This window comes from Andrographis paniculata, unplaced genomic scaffold (genome assembly GCF_009805555.1).
Source record: "Andrographis paniculata isolate CXL003 unplaced genomic scaffold, ASM980555v1 Contig65END, whole genome shotgun sequence".
Taxonomy (NCBI): Eukaryota; Viridiplantae; Streptophyta; class Magnoliopsida; order Lamiales; family Acanthaceae; genus Andrographis; species Andrographis paniculata.
In genome coordinates this window covers 4,732,822-4,756,622 of record NW_026137601.1, presented here as the reverse complement: position 1 = coordinate 4,756,622, position 23,801 = coordinate 4,732,822, and the positions used below count along the sequence as shown (strand labels likewise).

Genomic DNA, 23,801 nt, shown 5'->3' with positions numbered 1-23,801 from the left:
TCATCATAGTCACATACCACACATAACCTGCATATCGATTAATTAGGAAATAATATTTGAATTGCAATCAAAAGCAACGACACAAAAGTTTATACTACATTTCAACAACACTATATTTGAAGATGTATGGTTATCATTTTAAAGAAAGGGTACAGAAATAAATAGGTTCAATTCAAAATATAAGTAATTTCATGTCTTAATATTTATTATTTATTAAATGGAATTCTCTCATCGCATAACTTACTAAAAGGGTATGCATTTAACGAAAGCATGCTATTGAATTCCAATTTAAGTCATGGATCAGCTCAATAAAATTAAAATGAAATGAATTCTTGTAACTCCCTTAATGGTTGCTATTGAATTGAAGTTTGCATAACTTCCTTCCATTTGTGACTAGTGACAAGAAATGTGAAGCAAAAATGTACCCTTAACCAAGATGAAAGGTGCAGTTCTTGAAGTAGTTCTTGTTAGTGCACAAGGCGTCGACCGAGCCATCATCCTTGGTGCGTTTGCATTTGCATTTGCGTGCATTTTTTAGCTGAATTCTTCTTACACAGCTTGTTAAACATAAATACATTAAACTTTTAGAGTGTTGCAATGGCAGGGCATCCCGACTATTATGTTGTTGTCGAATGCGGCAAGCAAATCTGCAGAAGCAAGAGCTCATCAGGTCTATTATGTTGAAACAAAATAGCATTATTGCTTCCATTTTCCGCGAATTAGCAGGTCGATGCTTTGGATGACAGTCGTCTGCGTTCATGCAGGAAAATTGGACAAAATCTACTGGAACGAAAAGTTTACATTCCAACTGCTGCCATCAGAAGTAGAAACTGTGACACACCTCAAGCTTAGGATTCTGAAAGAGAGATTTTTCTTGGATGCCAAATTTGTCGGCGAAACCATGTTAGTAAACAATAGCCGTCTACTGGACTTAATTTGAATTGCCACTTTTGAAACTATGTCGAATATGATACCATATGGTGTGCGCGCAGGATTTTCCTGAGACGAATAATCGTGGAAGGAAACGAGCACGGGGGAGGGTGGATAGAGGTGAGGCCAGCGGCGTTCAATGTGGAGCTCAAAGATGAGACATACAGAGGACAGATAACAGTGGCGATGAAGTTCATTCCCAATGTAAGTAGTACGGAGCTCTAGTGTTGTTGTTCAGTTCAGTTCTTCCTCATGAATCCATATATATAGTTGGCTTGGTTGTGGTGCAGGTTGATATAAATCCCAAGAGGAGTAGTGATGGATACACGGCGGCCTCGGTGCACAAGATGGCGCGGCAGATGATTGCGCATTGGTGGAGGCTCTTAACTTCTTGTGGTTGTGGGTCAAACCCTTGTAGATCAAACGGTGAGACATCGTCCGTACAAGGGTTAGGTCTTGAGTTCGATCCTGAGTGCATGTGTTTACGCCAAACTTCTTGTGGTTGTGGGGATAAAGAGCTTCTAAGGCAGCGTCACAAAGAATCCTAGGAAGGAAGCTAGGTAAGACTGTGTTGATTCTTACTATTCACTATTATTGTGCACCTTGGCTAGTTTACTATAATAATTCATTTCAATTTTAAATTTTAAATAATATTTATAATATTACAAATTTTAAATTAGTATTTTTTTTATAAATAATTAGTAGTATTTTTTCAAATAATGTGTATTATTATGTAAATATTAATTTGGAATTGAAAAAAAAATTTGTTCAAATCATAAAAAATTTAATATTTTAAAAAAAATTTGTTTGGTTGTAATTTGAAATGGGATGTTTGATTTAAATTTTTGTTTCAATAGTATGCAAAATTGTTCACAAAATTTTTAGTCCAATTGGATCCACCCTAAATAAGACACAGATACTCAATTATGTAGTCTAATAGAACCGTGGCCCTAACCCACGACCCACACCCGTTGACCCGCACCTTGTGACCCGTCTACCTAAACCGCTCCAACTTACCTGCTGTGCCCGCGACCCGCGACCCACAACCCATGACCCGCCCCAGTTAGGATCTGCGTCCTTTGCTAGACGCAATCTGGGCCGTCCATTTTAGGGCTTTGATCTTGGCTATCCATTCACCTTTGACCATCCTATATATTGAGAGAGAGAGAGGCTTCTCTCATAATACTCACACTCTCTCACTCTACACTCACCCTCTTTAGCCTCTCTCTTTCGACCTCTCTATCCATCTTCTCCGGCGATCTTTTTCGGCGGTTCATGGCGGCGTCTTTCCTCTTGTAACATTGTGGAGTTCCTGTGACGCATTTTTTTTCCCTTGTTTGATGTTGTTCGTAGCCGCAAGTGGCTCGATCAACTTATAGACGTTTGTTTTAAACTGTTTCGCCTTGTATGTTTCGTGGGGGTTCTGTTTTTGTTAGTGTCTTGTGGTTTTGGGCCGGTTCTTTTGTGTAGTCGCTAATTGGTGTGGTTTTTGTGTCAATTTGTTTCCGAGTTTGTTAGGGGCTGAGTTTAACCAAATCTAGTTCAAATTTTTGTCGATTTTGTATTAAAATCTTTGATCTGTTCATATATTTTAATAACAAGTGGTATCAGAGCTTTTGGTGTATTTTAGTTTCGAAATCATGTTAATCTTCTCTATTTTGCGTTGCTTTGGGTGCAAATAGTTAGATCTATAAATGATATGGTTGAATCAAACTATTTTAAAGTGTTTCAATTCTTTTCCTTATAGATCTATTTTATACCGGCCGAAATCTCACTCGATATGTGTTTTCTAGCCTCGGTCGAGTACGATTGTGTTGTTTTGGACTTAATCGCTACAAATCGTATAGTTTGGTTAAGTTTTTGGACTAGTTTTTTATTAGTTTGTTACAAAACTGTTTTATTTTTTATAAACGAGTTTTGTTTTCAAACTTCATTCTTAATAAAGTGTAAATCGGGTGTGGTAGCCTCTGTTTTGTAAAGTTTGTTAAAGATCATTTCAAATCTATTCTTGGGGAGTCAAAATTTAAAAGATTTATTCAAATCTTAAAAGTTTGCTAAATATATTTTGAAGATCTATAATATTCAAACTAAATCTTGTTTGAAATCTTTAAAATCTTTAAGTCTTGTTTTGTTCTTGTTCGTTTGTGTAAGTTTTTGTAATATTTCATCAGTTTCGGGGATTCTAACACTTTGTTAGAATAAAAACATCTTTTGTTGTTTCTGTTTCTGATACAAATAGTTGGCTAACATCTATTTTCTAAAACAGAATAGGTTTGTTTTGTAGGAATATAATTTTTTGTTATTGTGCTACGAGGATAAACCCTAAACTCACTTTTATTACTATTTTTTGTGTTTGGTTTAATTTCTGCATTTAATATTTGCATCCAAACAATTGTAAAGGCTATTGTTAAACCAAGGTTACTAAACTCCGATCCTCACTGCCGTGAGTGATTCTCGAGTACCTTCGGTTGAATAGTCACGAATGTATGTTGTAATAGGTTTGTGATCTATTGCTTTATTTGCCTAAATTGCTTCTGTGATTATCTATTGTTGTGTGATAATCTGTATTTTTGTTTCGTGTGTATTGTTTGTCATATTGTCTATTTTTGTGTGAAAATTAAACTAAATAATTTTTTGAAATTAAAATATGTTTTTATTAAAATAGTAAAATGGTTGGTCAATCTATTTTTAGTATTCATCCTTTTGATGAGAAAATGAATTTTGGAATTTGGAAACAAAAATGAGGAGTATTTTAGTTACTCAAAGATTAATTAGAGCTATTAAGTTGGATCATGCAGCTCAAATTCCTCTAGAGAGGAAAAATGAGTCGGATGAAATGACTTACTCTATTATAATACTTTTACCAGATCATGTTATTAGAAAAGTAGGTAAACAAGAAACTGTTGTGGCATTGTGGAATAAATTAGATGAACTATACACTCAAACTTCACTTTTCAGTAGACTCACTACAAAAAAGTATCTAATTAGCTACAATATTTTTAACTACGAAATATTTTTATAGTTAAAATGTATCATTTAGCAACAAAAATTAATTTCATCGCTAAAAAAAATTATTTATTACAAAATTAATTTCGTCGCTTAAAATTTTTTGCTAGAAAATTCTATTTTTATAGCAAAAAAGTTTTAGCTACAAAATTATCTTTCATAGCTAAAATCATTTGGTTACAAAAGTCATACATATTTTGTTGCTAAAACTCTTTTGTTATGGATTTTAATTTTATAGCAAAACAATTTTAGCTATGACATCATATTTTTGTAGCTATATCTATTTTCTAAATTTTTCATTGCAATAAACTTATTTTTTTATTACGAAAGTCATATTTATCGCCAAAGACCTTTACTAACGCGGTATAGGCGACAAAATAAGTTTCGTCGCAAAAATATTTTTGTTATGAATTATTATCTTTTGCTACAAATTTTTTTTTTTTAGCTAAATTTCAACTTTTTTGTAGTGACTGTATTTGTTAGAATTTTTTTTTTTGTTTTTTGTTTTAAACTTGATTTGTCAAAATAATTAGAAGAAAATTTGGATAATTTTTCAAAACTAATACAAGATATAAAACTTACTGACCGTAAAAATATTGATGATTACAGTGCTATAGGTTTTTTTTAAATGTCATACTTAACTCATATATAGATGTTAAATTTGCTATTAAATATGGGTGTGATAATGTGACATTAGATGTAGTTATTTATGAGCTAAAATCTAAAGAATTAAATTTACAAATTCATAAGTTTAATAAGGGTGAAGTCATGTATACAAAAGGTAGATCTCCTTTTAGATCAAATAAGAAAAGTAATTCTGGTAATAGTAATAATAGTAAAAACCAGAATAGTAGTAATAAACATAGATCTAAAACAAGAAGAAACAATAGACCTAGAACTCTAAATAAAATGGGTAAAAGATGTTATAATTGTGGTGAACCATTTTATACGTGATTGTCCTAAGAATAATAATAATAATAATAATAATACAAACAGTAATAATAATAATGGTAGTCAACAACATGTTCATGAGTTAGCCAATATGACATTACTTGATCAAAATTATTTTGATGTATTTATTGTGACTTCCGATTGTTTGAATGTGAACAATATATGTATGAATGATGGTTTATTGATTATGAATGCACTTATCATATGACTTCTATAAAATCAATTTTTTGTGAATGCAAAACCTTATAAAATTGCATTGTTTCCATGGCTGATAATAGTGTTTCTATGTGCTTGGTATTGGTAGTGTGAATTAAAAATTAACACTGGTTTTGTATTAAAATTAAACAATGTGAGACATGTTTCTGGTTTATCAAATAATTTGTTATCTTGTACTGTCTTATCAAATTTAGAGTTTGAGGGAAAATGAGAAAATTATTGTATGAAAATTACTTAGGAATCTTTACTTGTGTTTAAAGCTGTAAAACGTAATAATTTGTTCGTTACTTGTGCTGAACCAATTAATATGTCTGTAAACACAATAAATTCTGTTAGTGAGAATAGTGATTTGTGGATAAGAGATTAGGACACTTAAGCAATAAAGACTTAGAAATTTTACATAAAAATAGATCCTTTGGAAATGTAAAATTTAATCATGTGTCTTTTTGTAATAATTGTGTGTATGGTAAACACCATAGAGTACAATTTCCCCATTCCCTTAGTGAGAAACGTAAATTGTCTAAATCTGTGTTGGATTATTTGCATGATGATGTGTGGGGCCCAGCTAGTGAGCCCACACATTGTGGGTCTAGATATTTTTTTTATCTATAATTGATGATTTTTCAAGGAAAACTATGGGTTTTCTATTGAAAAATAAATCTGATGTGTTTGAGATTTTCAAAAATTGGAAAATTAAAGTTGAAAATCAAACTGGAAAGAAAATTAAATATCTAAGAACTGATAATAGATGATTTGATGATTTTTGTAAAAAAAAATGGTATAAATAGACATAGGATTGTCCTTTATACACCACAACAGAATTGGGTGGCATTGAGGATGAACCAAACACTCTTCGAGAGGGTTCGAAGCCTTTTGGCTTCATCTGGTTTGTCTAAAAAATTTTGGGGGGAAGCTGTTATGACAGCAGCTTATATAGTCAATAGATCACCCTCAAATACTTTGAATTGTACTTGTCCTGAATTTAGGTGGACTGGTAGGAAAATTGATTTTTCAAATATTCAGGTGTTTGAGTGTTCTGCTTTTATATGTGTTAATAATGACAAATTAGACCCTACAGCTAAAAAATGGGTTCTCTTGGGTTATCCGGAGGGAGTTAAGGGTTATAAATTATGGTTAAGATCTAGGCCTGATTTTAAAACTGTTGTTAGTAGAGATGTTATTTTCAATTAAAATGAGATGTCATGTTTAAATACTGAAAAATCTGTTTTGGATAAATTTGAAATTAATATTGAAAATTTAGACTCTACTAATATTCCAAATAAGGTGGAGCATAATGTTGTTAGTATAAGAGATGCTGAAAATACTGAAAATAATGTTGAAATTCGTGTGGAATCTAATGTGAGATAGGAAAATATTTCTGAAATTGAAAATGAAAATGATTTTGATAATAGTAATAAAAATGAGTTAAAAAATTACCAATTAACTAGAGATAGGGATAGAAGAGTCCATAGGTTGCGTTCTAGGTTTAGTGATTTTGATTTATCCTCTTTGGCTTTTAGTGTATTCGATAATTTAGATGGTAATGAACCTAAGACATTTATGGATGACATTAAATCTGAAAATAAAAACCAGTGGTTAAAAGCAATGAAAGAGGAAATAGATTCATTGTATGATAATAAAACTTAGTGTTTAGTCCCTAAACTTCCTAATTGATCTCTTGTTGATTGTAAATGGATTTATAAATTTAAACAAAAAGATAATGGAATTAGGTTTAAGGCAAGATTAGTAGCTAAGAGTTTTACCCAAAAGAAAAGAATAGATTATAATGAAAATTTTGCCCCTATTGTCAAATTTACCATTGTTAGAGTCATGGCTCTAGTTGAATTTTATGATTGGGAGCTAAAATAATTAGATGTTAAAACAATTTTTTTACATGGTGAATTATATGAGAAAATTTATATGAAACAACCTAAAGGTTTTGTTGATAAAAACAAAATGAATCATGTTTGTTTGTTAAATAAATCATTGTATGGTTTAAAGCAGTCACTTGACAATGGAACATCAAATTTGATTATTGTTTATATTTTAAGACTATTAAAAATCAAACTATCTTTTTTTCTAATTTATGTTGATGTATTGATTATTAGTCCATTTTTAAAGCTGATTGATCAAGTGACTAAGTGTTTATGTGATAATTTTGACATGAAACTATTGGGTGATGCCAAAGTGATTTAGACATGAGTATCACAAGGGATAGAAAAAATTTAAGACTGTTTTTGAACCAGTCAGCATATATTTAGAAAATTGTTAAAAAATTTCTATGAGTGATGCTAAATTTGTTTCTAATCTTATGGCTTCTAATTTTGTGTTAAGTAGGGATCAATATCCTAAGTCGGAATCTGATTTTGAATATATGAAACATGTGTCATATTCTAATGCAATAGGTTTCATAATGGACTTAAAGGTTAGCACTAGGCCAGATTTAGCCTATGTATAACATTGGCATACATTAAAATGGGTCTTTAGATATTTAGTTGGCACAATAAATGTTAGTCTTGTCTTTGGTAAACATACTGAAATCTTAAATTGAAGGGTTTTGTGGATTCAAATTATGTAAATGATAGATATAGTAGGAAAAGTACAACTTCTTAGATTTTACCTTGTGTGGAACTTGTAAAAATTGGAAATCTCAATTGCTACACATTGTAGTACTATCGACAACAGAATCTGAATATGTAGCAATAACTGAAGATTTAAAGAAAGTTTTGTGGTTATAATGTTTAAGCAATGAATTAGGTTATTTGCAACATGTTGTTACTATTTTTTCGGATAGTCAGTCACGAATTCAATAATGTAAAAACCCTGTATTCCATGACAGAACCAAACATATTGACGTTCGTTTTCATTTCATACATGATTTTGTATCTAAAGGAATATTAAAATTGGAAAAGTTTCCTTCTGAGTATAACCCATCTGATATGGGTACTAAAGTTTTGCCTGCAAATGAATTTGTATCTTGTATGAAATATATACACTGTGATACCTTTGATTAGCCTTGTACTACTTAGAGTAGTTGGTAGGCTAAGTTAATGTTTTTAGACTAATATTTTATTTTTCTTTTGTGCATGTATATATATGGGCAATGATGTACCCCAGCCACTCGGATAAAAAATTAGATGGAGGACTCGTTAGATTTTTTAGTCAAATTGGATCCACCCCAAATAAGACACACATACCCAATTATGCAGCCCAATAGAACCACGGTCCTAGCCCGCGACCCACACCCGCTGGCCCACCTGCCTGAACTGCTCCCACTTATCTGTTGTGCCTGCGACCCGCGACCCGTGTTAGGATCCGTGTCCTTTGCTAGACGCGATCTAGATCGTCCATTTTAGGGCTTTGATCTTGGCCATCCATTCACCTTTGACCATCCTATATATTGATAGAGAGAGAGGTACCGTCTCTCATAATACTCTCACACTCTCTCACTCTACACTCACCCTCTCTAGTCTCTCTCTTTCGACCTCTCTGTCCATCTTCTCCGGCGATCTTTCCCAGCGGTTCACGGCGATTCTTGGCGGCGCCTTTCCTCCTGTAACATTGTGGAGTTCCTATGGCGCGTTTTCCCCCTGTTTGATGTTGTTTGTAGCCGCAAGGGGCTCGATCAACTTGTAGGTGTTTCTTTTAAATTGTTTCGCCTTGTATGTTCTGTGAGGGTTCTGTTTTTGTGTGTGTCAAGTGGTGTTGGGCCGGTTCTTTTTGTGTAGTCGCGAGTTGGTGTGATTTTTGTGTCGATTTGTGTTTCGAGTTGGTTAGGGGCTGAGCCTAACAACATCTAGTTCAATTTTTTGTCGATTTCGTAATAAAATCTTTGATCCGTTCATATATTTAAATAACACAGTTATTGTTTAAAAAGTCTGCATAATTTTTATTCATGATCTAGAAACGACATAAAATCCCTCGTATTTTAAAAGTATTGTACAATTATTTTATATTAGTGTTTTTGCAATATTTTCAAAACTATAAAAGATTTTTGTCAATTTTTAGGAGATTATGTGCATTATTTTTTAAGATACGAGAGCCCTACGCACTTTCTAAACTACGGTAGAGAATGCACAAAAGTGGATTATAAATATTTTTTCCTAAATAGTATGTAATATTTTACAAAATAAAATAATATATATTTATTAAAACCGATACGGAACGAATAGTGGTTATTTCAAACTGAAATTACAAACAAACAAATTCAATTTTAATTAAGACAAACAATTAGAAATTAAATAAAAGATCAAAACTTTAGAGAAATAAAATTATAAGTGAGAGATTTGAGAGATTTTAATATAAGTGAGAGATTTAAGAGAAAAATATTTATCTCATTAAACAATTAACTCAACTAAAATTGAAAATTTTGGTCCTTGCTAAGTTTAATGGGCTAATCTAAGCTATAGGATTAGAACAATGAGCTACACTAAATTAATTAGCATGGTCCAAAACAAGGCATACTCAAAATAAATAAAGAAATGAGAACACAAGCGTTAAACTTATTATGCATCTTGCTTCTCTTTTTCTTCTTCTCAAAGCTAGTGTATTCATCTTGAGCTTGGTCCTCTTCATAACACCCCTCCATTGAACCAAACGAGTATAAATAGAGCTTGGTTCACAAACATTTATGAGTTGGTCTAGGGACAGATTTAGTAAATAGATTAGCAAGTTGATGTGTGCTACAAACATGGAGTAAGAAATGAACCCAATAGTGTAATGGTTCAGGATGAAATGACAATTTGTATCGATGTGCTTGGTCCTCTCATGAAAAATATAATTCTCTGCAATATGTAAGGCAACATAGCCATCATAATTCAATGGAATTGGCAGAATAGAGGTATATGAAGGAAAATTTTATTGTCTTCATAGTTTTATACTCATATTTTTCTTGTAGACAAACTAACGGTGGACTGCTTCTTAGCTTTTCAAGAGACTAAATTTGGTCCAATGAAGTCATAATAGCATGTAATAGACTTTCTTGAATTTGCATATGACCCACAATTAATATCACAATAAGCAACTAGTTACAATGAATTAGACTTTAAGTACACTAATTTCAAATTCAGTGTTCCTTTCAGATATCGCAGAAGGTGAAGAGATTATTTCCAATATAGTGAAGTAGGACGATTCATGAACTGACTTAGTTGCTGAGTGGCATAACAAATGTCAAGTTTAGAGAATTTAAGGTATAGGAGATATCCAATTAGCCTCGTGTATGGAGCAGCATTAGGGAGAGCCTCATCAGCATCCCTTGATAGTTTCAAACCTGCTAGTAAAAGTGTACAAGCAGCCACAACATCCCACAATCTTATATTTTTGATAATGTCCTTAATGTATTTAACACGACACAGTACAAGTACACATTCATGTCTTTTTAACTCTGATAACAATAATTTTGGACTTATTTTTTCTAATAATTTCTATAAGCACATCTTGCGATTTTAAACTGTATTTGTCATTATCTATGCCAAAAAAACATCTTGGTCAATGTGTTGTGTCTTTTTTGTATAATTTGATGTGCCTTGGTATTTTGAGATATCTCAGGCGCGAACATAAATACAATCATGCATTTTGAAAAGAAATAAAAGGACGCATGCGAAAATAAAGAATGTGAGCTTGGCTATATGATGTCTAGTCGTGATTTGAAAAGGGTTTGAAATGCAAAATTTGGGCAAACCAAAATTGTCTTTCTAGTAAAGAAGGGCTGAATTGATAAAGATTCAAGTCTCAATCCATGTAAAAAGTTATTATGTCCGTTGATTAAATATTAGCATTTGCATTATTAGACGATGGGCTATCAATTCACCAATTGTCAATAGAAATTTCCGTCTTCTAAAATCTTGGCCTATGCCTATAAATATGACCCAACTCAGAGCTCATTTATCAAGATTTTACAATCTGAAATTCGCATTTCGTTGGAAAAGAGCTCAAGTTGTAAGGAGCTCTGGACGCTAAAAATGGGTGACCAGCAACACTTGTGACAGAAGTTGCATGCTCGCTGTTCAATTAGGAGGAGCAAACAATGGTAAAATAAGGACTGCGTATTCTTAGAAAATGGAAAACCAAAAGTAGTGTAATTTAATATGATGAAATGGCCTTTTTTATAGGCTACATATAAAGCTGAACTAATTGCTTAAAAATAGCAACAATAAAAGAAAGGGGACTTAACTACTACCCACAACTCCTAATTGTGCAACTAAAGAAAGAAAGCAAACAATTAAATTAGGACTTGGTCTTCCATTTATTTTTGGTGTTGATTGTCAACACTCCCCCTCAACACCAATATCAAAACTTTGCTATGCCAAGCTGCTATTCAACCTTTTTGTGAACAAATCTACAATTTGATCTTCGGTTCCAATGGGTTGCATGCCAATTTCTTTTCACAGAACCTTCTCCCTAATGAAGTGATATCGGGCAGCGATATGATTTGTTCTTGCATGAAAAACTGGATTCTCTGTCATATATATCGCTGAACGATTTTCGCAATATAAGGGAACAACATAGTTGACAGGCTGGACAAGATCACTTAACAGCTGCCTAAGCCATGTGCATTCATGGGCTGCCTTTGATGTTGCTCGGTATTCCGCTTCAGAAGTTGAGATTGACATTGTTTGTTGTCTTTTGTTGCACCACGAGACAGCCCCGCCACCCAGCGTGAACACATAACCGGTGGTAGATCTTTGAGTATCATGATCACCGGCATAGTCCGCATCACAGTAGCCAACCATATTGCAATCCCCACATTTCTTAAAGAATATGCCATAACTAAGGGTAACTTTAACCTATCTTAAAAGTTGACGAACAATTTCCAAGTGAGTTCGCTTAGGACAGTGCATGTACCGACTAATAACTCCTACCGTGTAAGAAATGTCAGGTCAAGTGAGAGTTAGATAGATTAAACTACCAACTAGTTGTCGGTACATAGTTGCATTTTCCAAGTCCTTCCCTTCGTAAGTAGACAACTTGACATTTGGTTGTATAAGAATTGGAGTTGGCTTGCAATTATACATCCCAAACTTTGTCAATAGGCTTTTGGAGTATTTTTGTTAATGGAGAAGAGTTCTTTCTGAAGTATGATCGATTTCCAAACCAAAAAAGTGCTTGAGGTGGCCAAATTCTTTCATGTGGAATTGAGTAGATAAATTCGCCTTTATTTGAAGGATTTCTTCCTCGTAATCTCCTGTCAAGATTAGGTTGTCTACATACACCAGTAATGGCCGATACACCAGTAATGGCCGATTTTCCATCATTCGTTTTGACAAATAAACTTGAATCAGAGGATGCCACAACATAACTGTTATGGATTAAAAATTCAGCAATTTTACCATAACATGCCTACGGTGCCTGCTTTAATCCAATTGCCACTATTCATTCTTTGGCAGTCACAAGAACAAATAGGATTCGAACAGTGGTAAGCTTGGCTACGAGACTAAATGTCTCATCATAGTCTAGTCCATATTGTTGAGAGAATCATCGAGCAACCAAATGTGCCTGACGATAAACTTTTGAGGAGTTTATTTAACATGGATGGTCTAAGAATATCTTAATTTATAATTCTATTTTTTTTATAATATTTTTCTCTAGTTTTGTATGACAATAATTCATCTCTAATTATACCATCTATTTTTGTAGGATACTATTTCCCTTATATTTTATTTTATGTAATTTGTTAATAAAAAAATAACAGTCAATATTTTATTATTTTTACATATGTATAGTCATACATAACTGATTAACTATATATATATATTAATAAAAAAAAACTTAGATAAATTACTATAAATATTAGTTATAAAGTTAAAACATATAAAAAAAATATTTAATAAATAATAAAAATTAAATTTTACAAAATAAATAAATAAATAGAACATCAATATAATTTATAATTTTTAAAAGAAAAGAAAAAAATTAAAAAGAGCACATTATTATAGGGTGAAATGTCCATATTTGCATGGTGTGTGGAGCATTTTTTTTTTTTTCAATACCTTGTAAAAATAAAAATTTTATGTCTATATTGTAGATGGTTTAAAGCAAAATCAGAATTCAATATATTTTTAAATTTTAAAAGTAAAATAGTTTATTTACACACATAATAGGACATGTATTTAGTATTATTGAAGTTGTCAAATTTTAAAACATTGATAAGTTATAAAATATAGCAATAGCAGCTATATTATATATACTTCTTCTGTCAAAATTGAAAATACTATTTTTATCATATTTATTCGTAATCATTTGTTAATAACAAAAATATGTAAAATAAAATGCTAGATTTCATATATCATTAAAAAATAATAATAAAATACTCCCTCCGTCCCACCTACCATGTCCATATTGCCGTTTCTGTCCGTCCCACATTTCATGTCACTTTCATTTTTTGGAAAATGATTATGCATTCTAATCTTATTTTAAATTTGTTAATTTAAAATTTTTTTAATTTTAATTAAACTAATTAATTATCTTAATCTTAATATGTAATAACTTATATTATAAATTATTTATTTTTATTAATATATTTTTAATTATCTACTAATTATATTTATCATAAATTCTCGTGTCTATCGTAACTAAAACATCCAATATGGAACGGAAGGAGTAGTAAATAGTAAAAAATAAGTAAAAAAAAAAAAAGAGATAATAAGAAACCATTAGCCTCTTTTATATTTTCAATTCAAAACATACTTTTCATCTCAAAAGTTTCAAATTTAAGGTTCGCTACTTTTGTGTTTTTGGATATTTTTTCGATGAAATAATTGTTGAATTAACTATTTTGTATAATAATATATACATATATATTATCTTTTTTTATTAAATATAATAACATTACATAGAAAAAATTAAAAAGAAAAACCAAAAATACCTAAAACTAAAACATAAATAACACAAGATTGTGATCCTACGATCCTTATAATATAGATGCGTTTTATAATATATATATATATGTATGTATTATTTGAAATACTTATTTTAAATAAATGAAAAGTGATGGGTCAATAATTACAAAATTATATTATGAATATTATTTAAAAAAAAAACGTTAGTAAAGAATACGTTAAATTATATTGTAATTATGTTGAATAATTATATATTAAATTACATATATTATATGGCATACAAAATATATTAAACTACAATATTCAACATTATTAAATAATTCGATTCAAGATAATTTAAATCATACTATAATAATATTATTCGCCTTTGTCTTTGTTTTTCATTGTGCAATTTGTTATTAACCGGAGTTTTAGAAATATTAATATTATATTGGGATAAAGTAGAAATAAAAGTAAAAGGACTAAATTAACCCTATTAGTATTGTATGATATAAAGGTAATAATATTTGTGTAATATATTGTAAATTGGAAGGGTATTTGTAATGTTAGATAGATAGTACAATTACGGAAAAAATTAAATGAATATTTTATTATGGACACATCAAAATGAAAAAAATTGGATAGATTGTTAAGAGACAAAAAAAGCATATATATATATATATATATGTATATACGTTTTTTTTTCTATTTTTTTATTATTTTTTTTTGTCAATGGGTCAACTCATAAAATAAATAAATAAATAAATTAAATAAAAAATGATGATATATGGTCATCATTTATTTATTTAATCACATCCATTGAATTGATTTGGTTTTGGCCAATTATTAGTTGCACGTTCTATGCCAAATTAATCAACAACACTCTTATTAATATTAATGGTTTGCACGTCTCTAATTTGACCAAAGTTTGGATAAAATACATAAATATATCACTATTTATTATATATAAAAATAAAATATCGACTTTATTGATGTTTTATGTATATCAAAAATTTTAATATGATGTGGCTATCATTTTTAAATTTTTGACACTATCAATGTATACATATTTATATATTTATAAATACTTAATTCTTTTTTATGTACAGCAATGGCTAGGGCTGGCAAACGGATTAGGTCGGGTCGAGTTTAGGTTCGGGTCAACTTAAACGGGTTATAAAACCCTTGATTTGAATCTGACCCATTTAAGTAAATGGGTTGATATTTGCAACCATAACCTGACTTTTTATTAATCGGGTCAACCTGAATCTGACTCATATAACCCGTTTAAATCTAAAATATTTAAATTTTAATTTAAAATTACAATTTATACTAACAAAATTTTTAAATGCTTAGTATATATACATATTAAAGCAAAAAATTATTTATTCATATCATGAAACCGATATTCAAGAATTGAATTAACAAACACTACATAACAGTACACAACACAATCCTTTATTTTTTATTGTTTATTTTTATAAAATTGGCCATAAATATTGAATTGTATTTATAAAATTTAAAAAATATATTTAAATTTAAAATAATGTTAATTAAACAGGTTAGACGAGTTATTTTCATGTCGAAAATGTAGACCTTAACCTGACCCATTTAATTAAATGGGTTAAACAGGTTTGACCCAATTATTAATTGAGTCAAAAATCTCATCTCAAACTCAACTATTTTAGGTCAATTCGAGATCGGATTAATTTTTGTCAGGCCTAGCAATGGGATAACTACATGGCGGCAAGGTGGCTTCAGCCCCCCTCCCCCATCTCACCCCTTAATTATTTATATAATTTTCAAATAATATATAATAAAAAAATATATATAAATTTTGGTATATAAAAATTTTTTGAACTAAAAATTTTTATTATTTTTATTATAAAAAATACAGAAGGTTTAATATATTAAAATTTTTGGTATATTTAATATTATATTGATTTTTTTTTAAGTACGGTAACAATATATAATTTGATATTTTCAGTATATATTAAAATAATTTCGGTATATACAAATAATTCAATATATTGATATCAAAATTATTATTTTTAATTTGAGTATTTGAGTATGAAATGATATGCTCCCTTCGTCTCATTGAAAGGTTAACATTTTTATTTTCGTTCGTCCCAAAACAAGGTTATCATTTCTTAATTTAGTAACTGTACTACCTACCTAACATAATAAATATCATTTCAACTTACAATATATTGTACAAATATCATTATTTTTATATTATATTATATTAATAGAGGTATTTTTGTTTTTTTTTTTTTACTACAATACAATATAATACTAATATTCAAAAATCTACGTGCAAAAAGTAAATATCACCCTCCCAAATGTGTAGGATATGGTCTAAGAATAGGCCTTTTCAACTAACCACAACATTGTTTCGGTAGACATATCCCTATTTGGTGATAATACAATCGTGATTTTATACTTGTTACAAATAATCATATTGATTTTAACAAACACAATCGTATGAGATTGTGAACATCGCCGTGTTTGCATCCATGTTCATGTTGTAACTGCAACACAACCGTTTTTTGATTAATGCTTCTATGTTGATTGATTGTATATAGTTATATTCGGTCCAAATTAGATATTGCGTTAAATACATTTATATATATCTCAGCAAATATGGTTAATTTTGTCGGGATATGATTAATATACTTTATATTAGAGATAAAGTTAATGAAATTTTCTTTTATTTTAAAATCAATATTAATTTACTTAGTTTTAATTTTTTTCTCGATTATATTATTTCGTTTTAAATTTAATAGTTGTTTTTTTTTATCAATTTTATCTCATAAGTATTAATGTTGTATTATAATTAAAATGCATTTTTAATATTTAAAAAATATTGATTTATTTTCCACTTAGTCAAAATAAAATATTAAAATTATCCTTAACATATCCACTAAATATATTATGTACTTCCTCCGTCCCATGAAATTGTCTCATTTCTTTTGGACACGAAGTGTAAGAAATATAGTATTAGATGAGTAATTAGTTTGATTAATTTATATAATATTTATAATGTATTTTTGCAAATATATTCAAAAATGTAAAGCAAAAGTTCAATTGAATTATTGATGAATAATGATTTGAGAAATTGATTCAGATAACAGCAATAATTAAATGTTAAAATGTTGCATTTATTCAAAATATTTCTTTATATACATGTGTTAAAACTTTTTTTTCTTATTTAGATACAAATTTATCGATTCTCAATTTTATATATAGTTTTTTTTTTAATTTACAATAATGTTTCAAACAAAAAACTAAGGTCACAGTGAATTTTAAAAAAAAAAACCAAAAAAAAAAAACTATTTAAATTTCTATATTCATATGAAAAGTAAAACAATCTAAACTTGTGGAAGAAATGCCATACTTTAAAAAATGATAAATAAAATTATAAATTATAAAATATATATCAAATAATTATATAATTTTAGTAACTTATTCAACAGACTTTTTCTATTTACTAATTATATGTACATCAGAGTTTTATATGAATTTTAGTTAATATAGTATTATATTAGTTGATTGTAGCATACAATGAAATATTTTACAATATATATAAGTGAGTTAAATGAGATGAGAGAAAGTTTTTAATAAATTGAGTATATAAACGGTTGTATTATTTTTATCAATAAATTTAATATTGATAAATTTAATATTGATAAGTAAAAATTAAAGAACATGTAAAAAATTATTTTTCATAAATAAAAGTAGATTTTTCGTGAATAAATAGAAAAATCATATATAAATTTAATGGACAGAAATAACATATTACAAACCAATGAATGAATGTATTGTATCTTAACAAAAAAAAAGGTCAAGTTTGTACTGCCTTCGTTCTGGGTCAAATGACCCTCTTGTCAGGGACATGTGTTTTAGTAGTATAAATTAATAGAGTATTAATAATAAGTTATAATATTATTTTATTATTTTTTATATAAGTAACATTATTGGTATATTAAATATTTTTAACATTATATCTCAATAAAATATATACAATATGGATATCATTGTGTAGATAATAAAATTTTATATAATACAAATAAATAATGTATTTATTTATTTGTAATTAACTTAAAATTTAATTTTATAAACAATAAAGAATTTTAAATATAAATAAAAATATTTATTTATTGATGAGAAATAAAAATAATAAATGAATGATTCCTACGTGTAAGAAGTTAAAATTTTAATTTATTATATTTTTTAAGTATATTTAAAATGAAAAAAATTATTATAAATAAAAAGAGGTATATTTTATAGGGACGAACAAAAAAATAATAATTCATCCGGCGGGACAGAGGGAGTATTTGCCTTCGATTTTTATTATTTGAATTTTGATTTAAATAATATTTTAATGTCAAATTATATAATAAAAAAATAATATATTTTCATTGACAATCACAAAAGAATTGTATAACAAAAAAATTTTAAAATTGAATGCTAAAAGAATAACTTTTAAATAAGATATACTCCCTATGTCATTCAAATCTATACTAATTTTCCTTTCTGGGTTGTCATTGAAAATATTCTTGTTTCTTTTTTAAGTAAAAAATTATTATATTTTTGTACTTGTTTTTACACTATAAAAGAAAAAAAAATAACAATTATTTCTCACTTTTATTAAAATTCGTACTTGATCAAATGAGCACACATTTGCATGACGGAGGAAGTACTATTATACAGCAAATTATACTATGTTCTTTATTTGTACACAATTTTTTCTTTATTATTTTATCCATCTAGATATAATTTATAAATATATTAAGAAAAGAATAAGATAATAAAAAAGTTATTAAAATTATATCATACTATTACAAAATATTATACCAAAAGTAAAACTAGCCAACAATATTTGGTTTAAAAATTTTGGCATTCATACATGCAGCCGGCTTTGCAATTTTGAAATAAAACATTATAATATCTCTATTCCACTTTTTTTGTTCGATTTTTTTTTATAGATACAAAATTTTAAAAATATTATAATTAGTAAATAATTAAAAATTATATTAATAAAAATAATTATTTATAATACAAATAATTATAAATTAATATTATGATAATTAATTGATTTAATTTAAATTTAAAAATATATAAAATGTATACAAATTTAGAATATAATTAAGATATATAATTATTTTTAAAAAAATAAATTATGTGACGGATCAAAATAAAAATGATAAAAGAATTTATCTAAAATGGATGGAATAATAAATTTGGGATCCATTTATATACATTTTTTAAGTTTTAGATACTGTTTATAGTAATATTTTTTAAAAATATATATTTATTTTTAAATATTTATTTTTTCGCATAAAAAAATCACATCGACTTAATATCTATAATGTTAAAAAAGTAAATTTTAAAAATTTTATATTTAAATTGAGTTAATATGTTCATTTTGTATTTTATATATTAGATATAAAAAATATATATATTAATAATAAATAAATAAATAAAAACTTTGGTGTTAAATTATTATTTTTTGATACCTAAATAAGATATACTTTCTCGGTTCAAATACAATAGACCATTTTTGTTCGTTTCAAAATAATAGTCTCATTTTTATAAATAATAATATGAATGTAAAACTATCCTATTACTCTTTCATTATTGTTACACAATTGTCACTAATTTTTTACACTAATATAATAAAAAAGTCTTTTATCTGTTTTACTCGCTACTAATATAATATCAAATATTTCTTAAATCTCATGCAAACCACAACCGAGACTATACTTCAGGCACCGGAGGAGTATATACTTTTTATATTGTATCTTAATAATATTAACGGAGAATGGTGTAAAAAGAAATTGTATGTAAACACACCCATTATTTTATTTTATCCCATTTGCTAATTAAAATAACCAATAAATTAATTATATGGTCACATGTGCTAAGTGACAACCACCATAATAATTTCCCATTAATTCCCAACTAAGAACCCTTTATTTCACCATCTTCTTCTTCATCATCCCACCCCACCCCACCCCACCCCACTTCTATTCTTGCATTTTATTTTATTATATCCAATTTACATACACAACATATATATATATATATATATATAATTAGGAGGTTAAAAAAACGTTTGGTTCTTGATCACATCCTATATTGATGAATGTCTTCAAATTCAAGATTCCAGAAAAGAGTTAAGGGGAAGAAGCAGAAGCAGAAGCAGAAGATGCTCTAAAAGGAAGCCTTCAAATTCAAACACTTGATCAAAAAGTACATACAATACATACATACATCGTTTGCTTTTCTTTCATTTCTCAGTTTTCTAATGTTCTTTGCCTTTTTTTTTTCTTTTTTTTTTTGTTGTTGTTCTGAAGAAAAAGAACACTCCCAAACTCACTTTTTTTCAAAAAATAAAATTAAAAACTAAAAATTCTTGTGCTGTTACATTCCCCCAATCTTGATCCAACATCTTCCCGGGCAATTGTGCATTCAAACATTTCAATTTCAGACACCCTTTAATTTATTCCCTAATTCTTTTATATATATACCTCATTCTTGAATGTATGTATGTATGTATGTATTTATGTAACAAAAAAAGATGCATTCTTGACAGGAAGTTGAAATAAATATATAGATGAGTTATCAGGACATGACAAGGTAATAATCAAGTGAGGCAGAGAGACAGCAAATGGAGAGCAGCATCAGCAGCAGCACAGCAAATTCAGATGAGAATTCTGAGGTAGGATATCAGCCATCACTGTCGTCTTCTGTGGATCAAAGTTCATCAAGGATCAGCACTGAATCATTTGCCTATTGCCGGACAAATTCGGAGACCTCGTCCGCCCTGTCTGAGCTCGAACCGGCCTCCCCGATGAGCTGGCAGGGGCTCAAGTCCCCGGCCCGTGTCGCACTCTCGAGGCTCGGCATGCGCCAGCATCGCCGCCATGGCTTGGACGACGAAATCATGGATTTAGGTGAGACAGACAGACAGACTACTTATAAATTCCATTGTCTGAATACTCTGTCCGCTGTTGTTCTCTTGCAGCATTAATTGGCTAATGGTTTTGTTTCCGAAAATTAAAATCGATCTTTGAAACAGAGTTGGAGCTGATGAAGGAGAGGTTCTCGAAGCTTTTGTTAGGCGAAGACATGTCCGGGAGCGGCAAAGGAGTTTCGACGGCCGTCACAATCTCCAACGCCATAACCAACCTCTATGGTAATAATAACAATGCCAGTGAACTTGTGACTGTGAGGTCATGATATTTTTCGTATAAAGAAAATATTGAAAATATATCAGATGTGAATTGATGATGACGACGTTGTTGTTGTAGCGTCTGTATTCGGACAACATCAAAGATTAGAGCCATTGCAGGATGAGAAGAAAATGATGTGGAAAAGAGAGATGAACTGTCTATTATCAGTGTGTGAATATATCCTCGAATTCAGACCGACTCTCCAGAATTTAAAGGATGGAACTACTCTAGAGGTATGGATTCACGAGAAAATTGCAAAAAATATTTTATACTTATACCCTATTATCATTTTATTTTTGTTCTGTATTTATATCTCACATGTTTACAAAAGTCGTTATTTATGTCTTTTTTCTGCGCGTGACATTCACACACGCGCCCTTACACGCGATCACGCGCGGCCAAATAATAAAAATACAAATATGTGGGATATATTTTGCTAGCGAGATAACTACAGGATATAGCTGTGGGATATTTTTTGCAATATAACACTAACATCACTATCGCATAACAATAAATCATACATATTTTCAAATATGTAGGTTATGACAAGCAGGCCAAGATCAGACATTTACATCAATCTTCCAGCTCTCAGAAAGCTCGATGCCATGCTCCTTGTAAGAACTCATCATCAAGAACACCATTTCAATTCTTACATCAATCAATCTACCCTAAGACTAACCCCATTTCCGTGCCGGGTCCGGGTCGATCTCAGGAAATATTAGACAGCTTCGGCGTTACAGAATTCTGGTACGTCGAGCAGGGGACAATGTCCGGGACTTCGACCCTGTCGGGATCTTTCAGAAAAATATTGCCGCCGCAGCCACAGAGAAAAGAAGAAAAATGGTGGCTCCCGGTCCCCTGCGTCTCGCCCGAAGGGCTATCCGAGAAATGCAAGAAACATTTACGACAAAAGCGCGACTGCGCCAACCAAATTCACAAGGCGGCCATGGCCATAAACAGCGGCATCCTCGCCGAAATGCAGATCCCGGAATCTTACATGTCGTCCCTCCCTAAGGTATGCCGTCCATCCTCGACAAGAAATGTCGCAAAATAAAAGCGTCGATAAGTAACTCTAAATCTTCGTGTGCAGCAGAGCGGAAAGGCGATCGTAGGAGACGCAATATATCGATACATGTACGGCGCGGAAAAATTCTCGCCCGATTATCTGCTCGATACTCTGAGCATAAGCTCGGAGCATGAAGCGCTCGAGCTTGCGGACAAGATCGAGGCCGCGATGTACACATGGCGCCGCAAAGTGTGTATGGCGAACTCAAAATCGTCGTGGGGCGTCGTGAAAGATCTCGTGTCGGATATCGACAGGAGCGACAAGAATCATCTCTTGGCGGATCGAGCAGCGACGCTGTTGTTCTGCTTGAAGCAAAGATATCCCGAGCTTTCGCAGACTACGTTAGACACCAGCAAAATTCACTACAACAAAGTACGCGTTATTTTAATGAGTCAGTTGGTTGACTATATGATAATAAATATAATGATGTCTGTATATTCTTAAGTGTTTAAGCTTTTAGGTGAGATGATAATTTAATATTATTTTTTTTTTTGGATGTTTAATGCAGGATGTAGGACAGGCAGTGCTCGAGAGCTACTCTCGGGTACTCGAAGGTTTGGCGTTCAACTTTGTAGCTTGGATCGACGACGTAATTTTTGTAGACAAAACCACGAGAAATGCCAAGTAGGAAGTGAAACATTCGGTCGGGTAGTTCGAGTCAGTACAGCGAGCGTGGGAAGGAAGGATCTTTGTCGAATGCTTTTTTAAGACAAACACTTGTTGAGTAACTGAATTTCGTCGTTCTTCTTCGCTTTATTGCGCGAAGATAGATTATATTCGAAATGCATATTGTCTATCAAATTTATAGAACCTTGTTTTTGTTGGTAAACTATATAGTATTATCTTCGTCGGCCAAATTTAGAGACATATCTTTGGTGAGTTTACAGAAGAAATGTCCCTAAATTTGGTGGACGGAAAAAAATATGTAATAATATATTTTCTTATTAGTTTTTGGTTTTAGGTAAGATATTATTTAAGGCGGTGGCTAGAGTGCTGAGATTCAGCACATTGTGTGTTATTAGACAGTACATAGTATTATTATATGGTAATATAATATAAATACATGCTATAGTCTCAACTGCACAAAATATTAGTACAAACAGTACATTGTATATGTTAATATAATTCAAATACAACACATGAATTGCATATATTATAGTCTCATACAAAAGAATTACGAACAACACATTGTCTGTCGGGCCTAATTTGCAAGATATTAGGTTCGGCTGGAGGTTTATCTATACGTATTTTTTTATAGCGACTGCGGTTCTCACGTCATTCAAAAAAAAAAAAAAATTAAATTGCTACATTCAAGAGCTATTCTCTCTATCTTTAAATTAACTTACTTTGGTTAGTTATACAACACATAGCAACAAAATCAATCTTGGTTTTAGAGTCAACATGTGATGAGGATTCTTGAGTGATCTGATCATTTAGGTTGTGTTTGGTACAGAAAAATGAGGCCAGAGAAATGGAAATGGTATCATTTCTCTTGTTTGTTTGAGTCAAAGAGAAATGGAACTTGAGAAATAAATCATTTTTATTTTTCTGTTTTCATTTTCTCTCCCATATGCAGAG

At 30.0% G+C, this 23,801-nt stretch overlaps 2 protein-coding genes across 3 annotated transcripts; both read left to right on the top strand.

Moving 5' to 3' along the window:
• Nucleotides 1-436: 436 nt before the first annotated feature.
• LOC127262400 (elicitor-responsive protein 3) lies at nt 437-1,478 on the top strand. Its single transcript, XM_051291056.1, has 5 exons — nt 437-503; nt 605-670; nt 765-903; nt 993-1,134; nt 1,221-1,478. The coding sequence occupies exons 1-5, from the start codon at nt 437-439 to the stop codon at nt 1,476-1,478; spliced, it is 672 nt and encodes a 223-aa protein (XP_051147013.1).
• An 18,547-nt stretch (nt 1,479-20,025) lies between these two features.
• Nucleotides 20,026-23,224, top strand: LOC127262631 (rop guanine nucleotide exchange factor 3-like). 2 transcript variants are annotated; one of them, XM_051291412.1, is made up of 8 exons: nt 20,026-20,174; nt 20,518-20,878; nt 21,004-21,120; nt 21,236-21,390; nt 21,697-21,771; nt 21,870-22,172; nt 22,248-22,595; nt 22,732-23,224. In XM_051291412.1, exons 2-8 carry the CDS (start codon nt 20,593-20,595, stop codon nt 22,849-22,851), a joined length of 1,404 nt encoding a protein of 467 aa, XP_051147369.1. In that variant the 5' UTR covers nt 20,026-20,174; nt 20,518-20,592; the 3' UTR covers nt 22,852-23,224. The 2 variants fall into 2 exon arrangements, with proteins under 2 accessions (XP_051147369.1, XP_051147370.1); XM_051291413.1 differs by having other exon boundaries at nt 22,251-22,595; nt 22,732-23,223.
• The last annotated feature ends 577 nt before the right edge of the window (nt 23,225-23,801 follow it).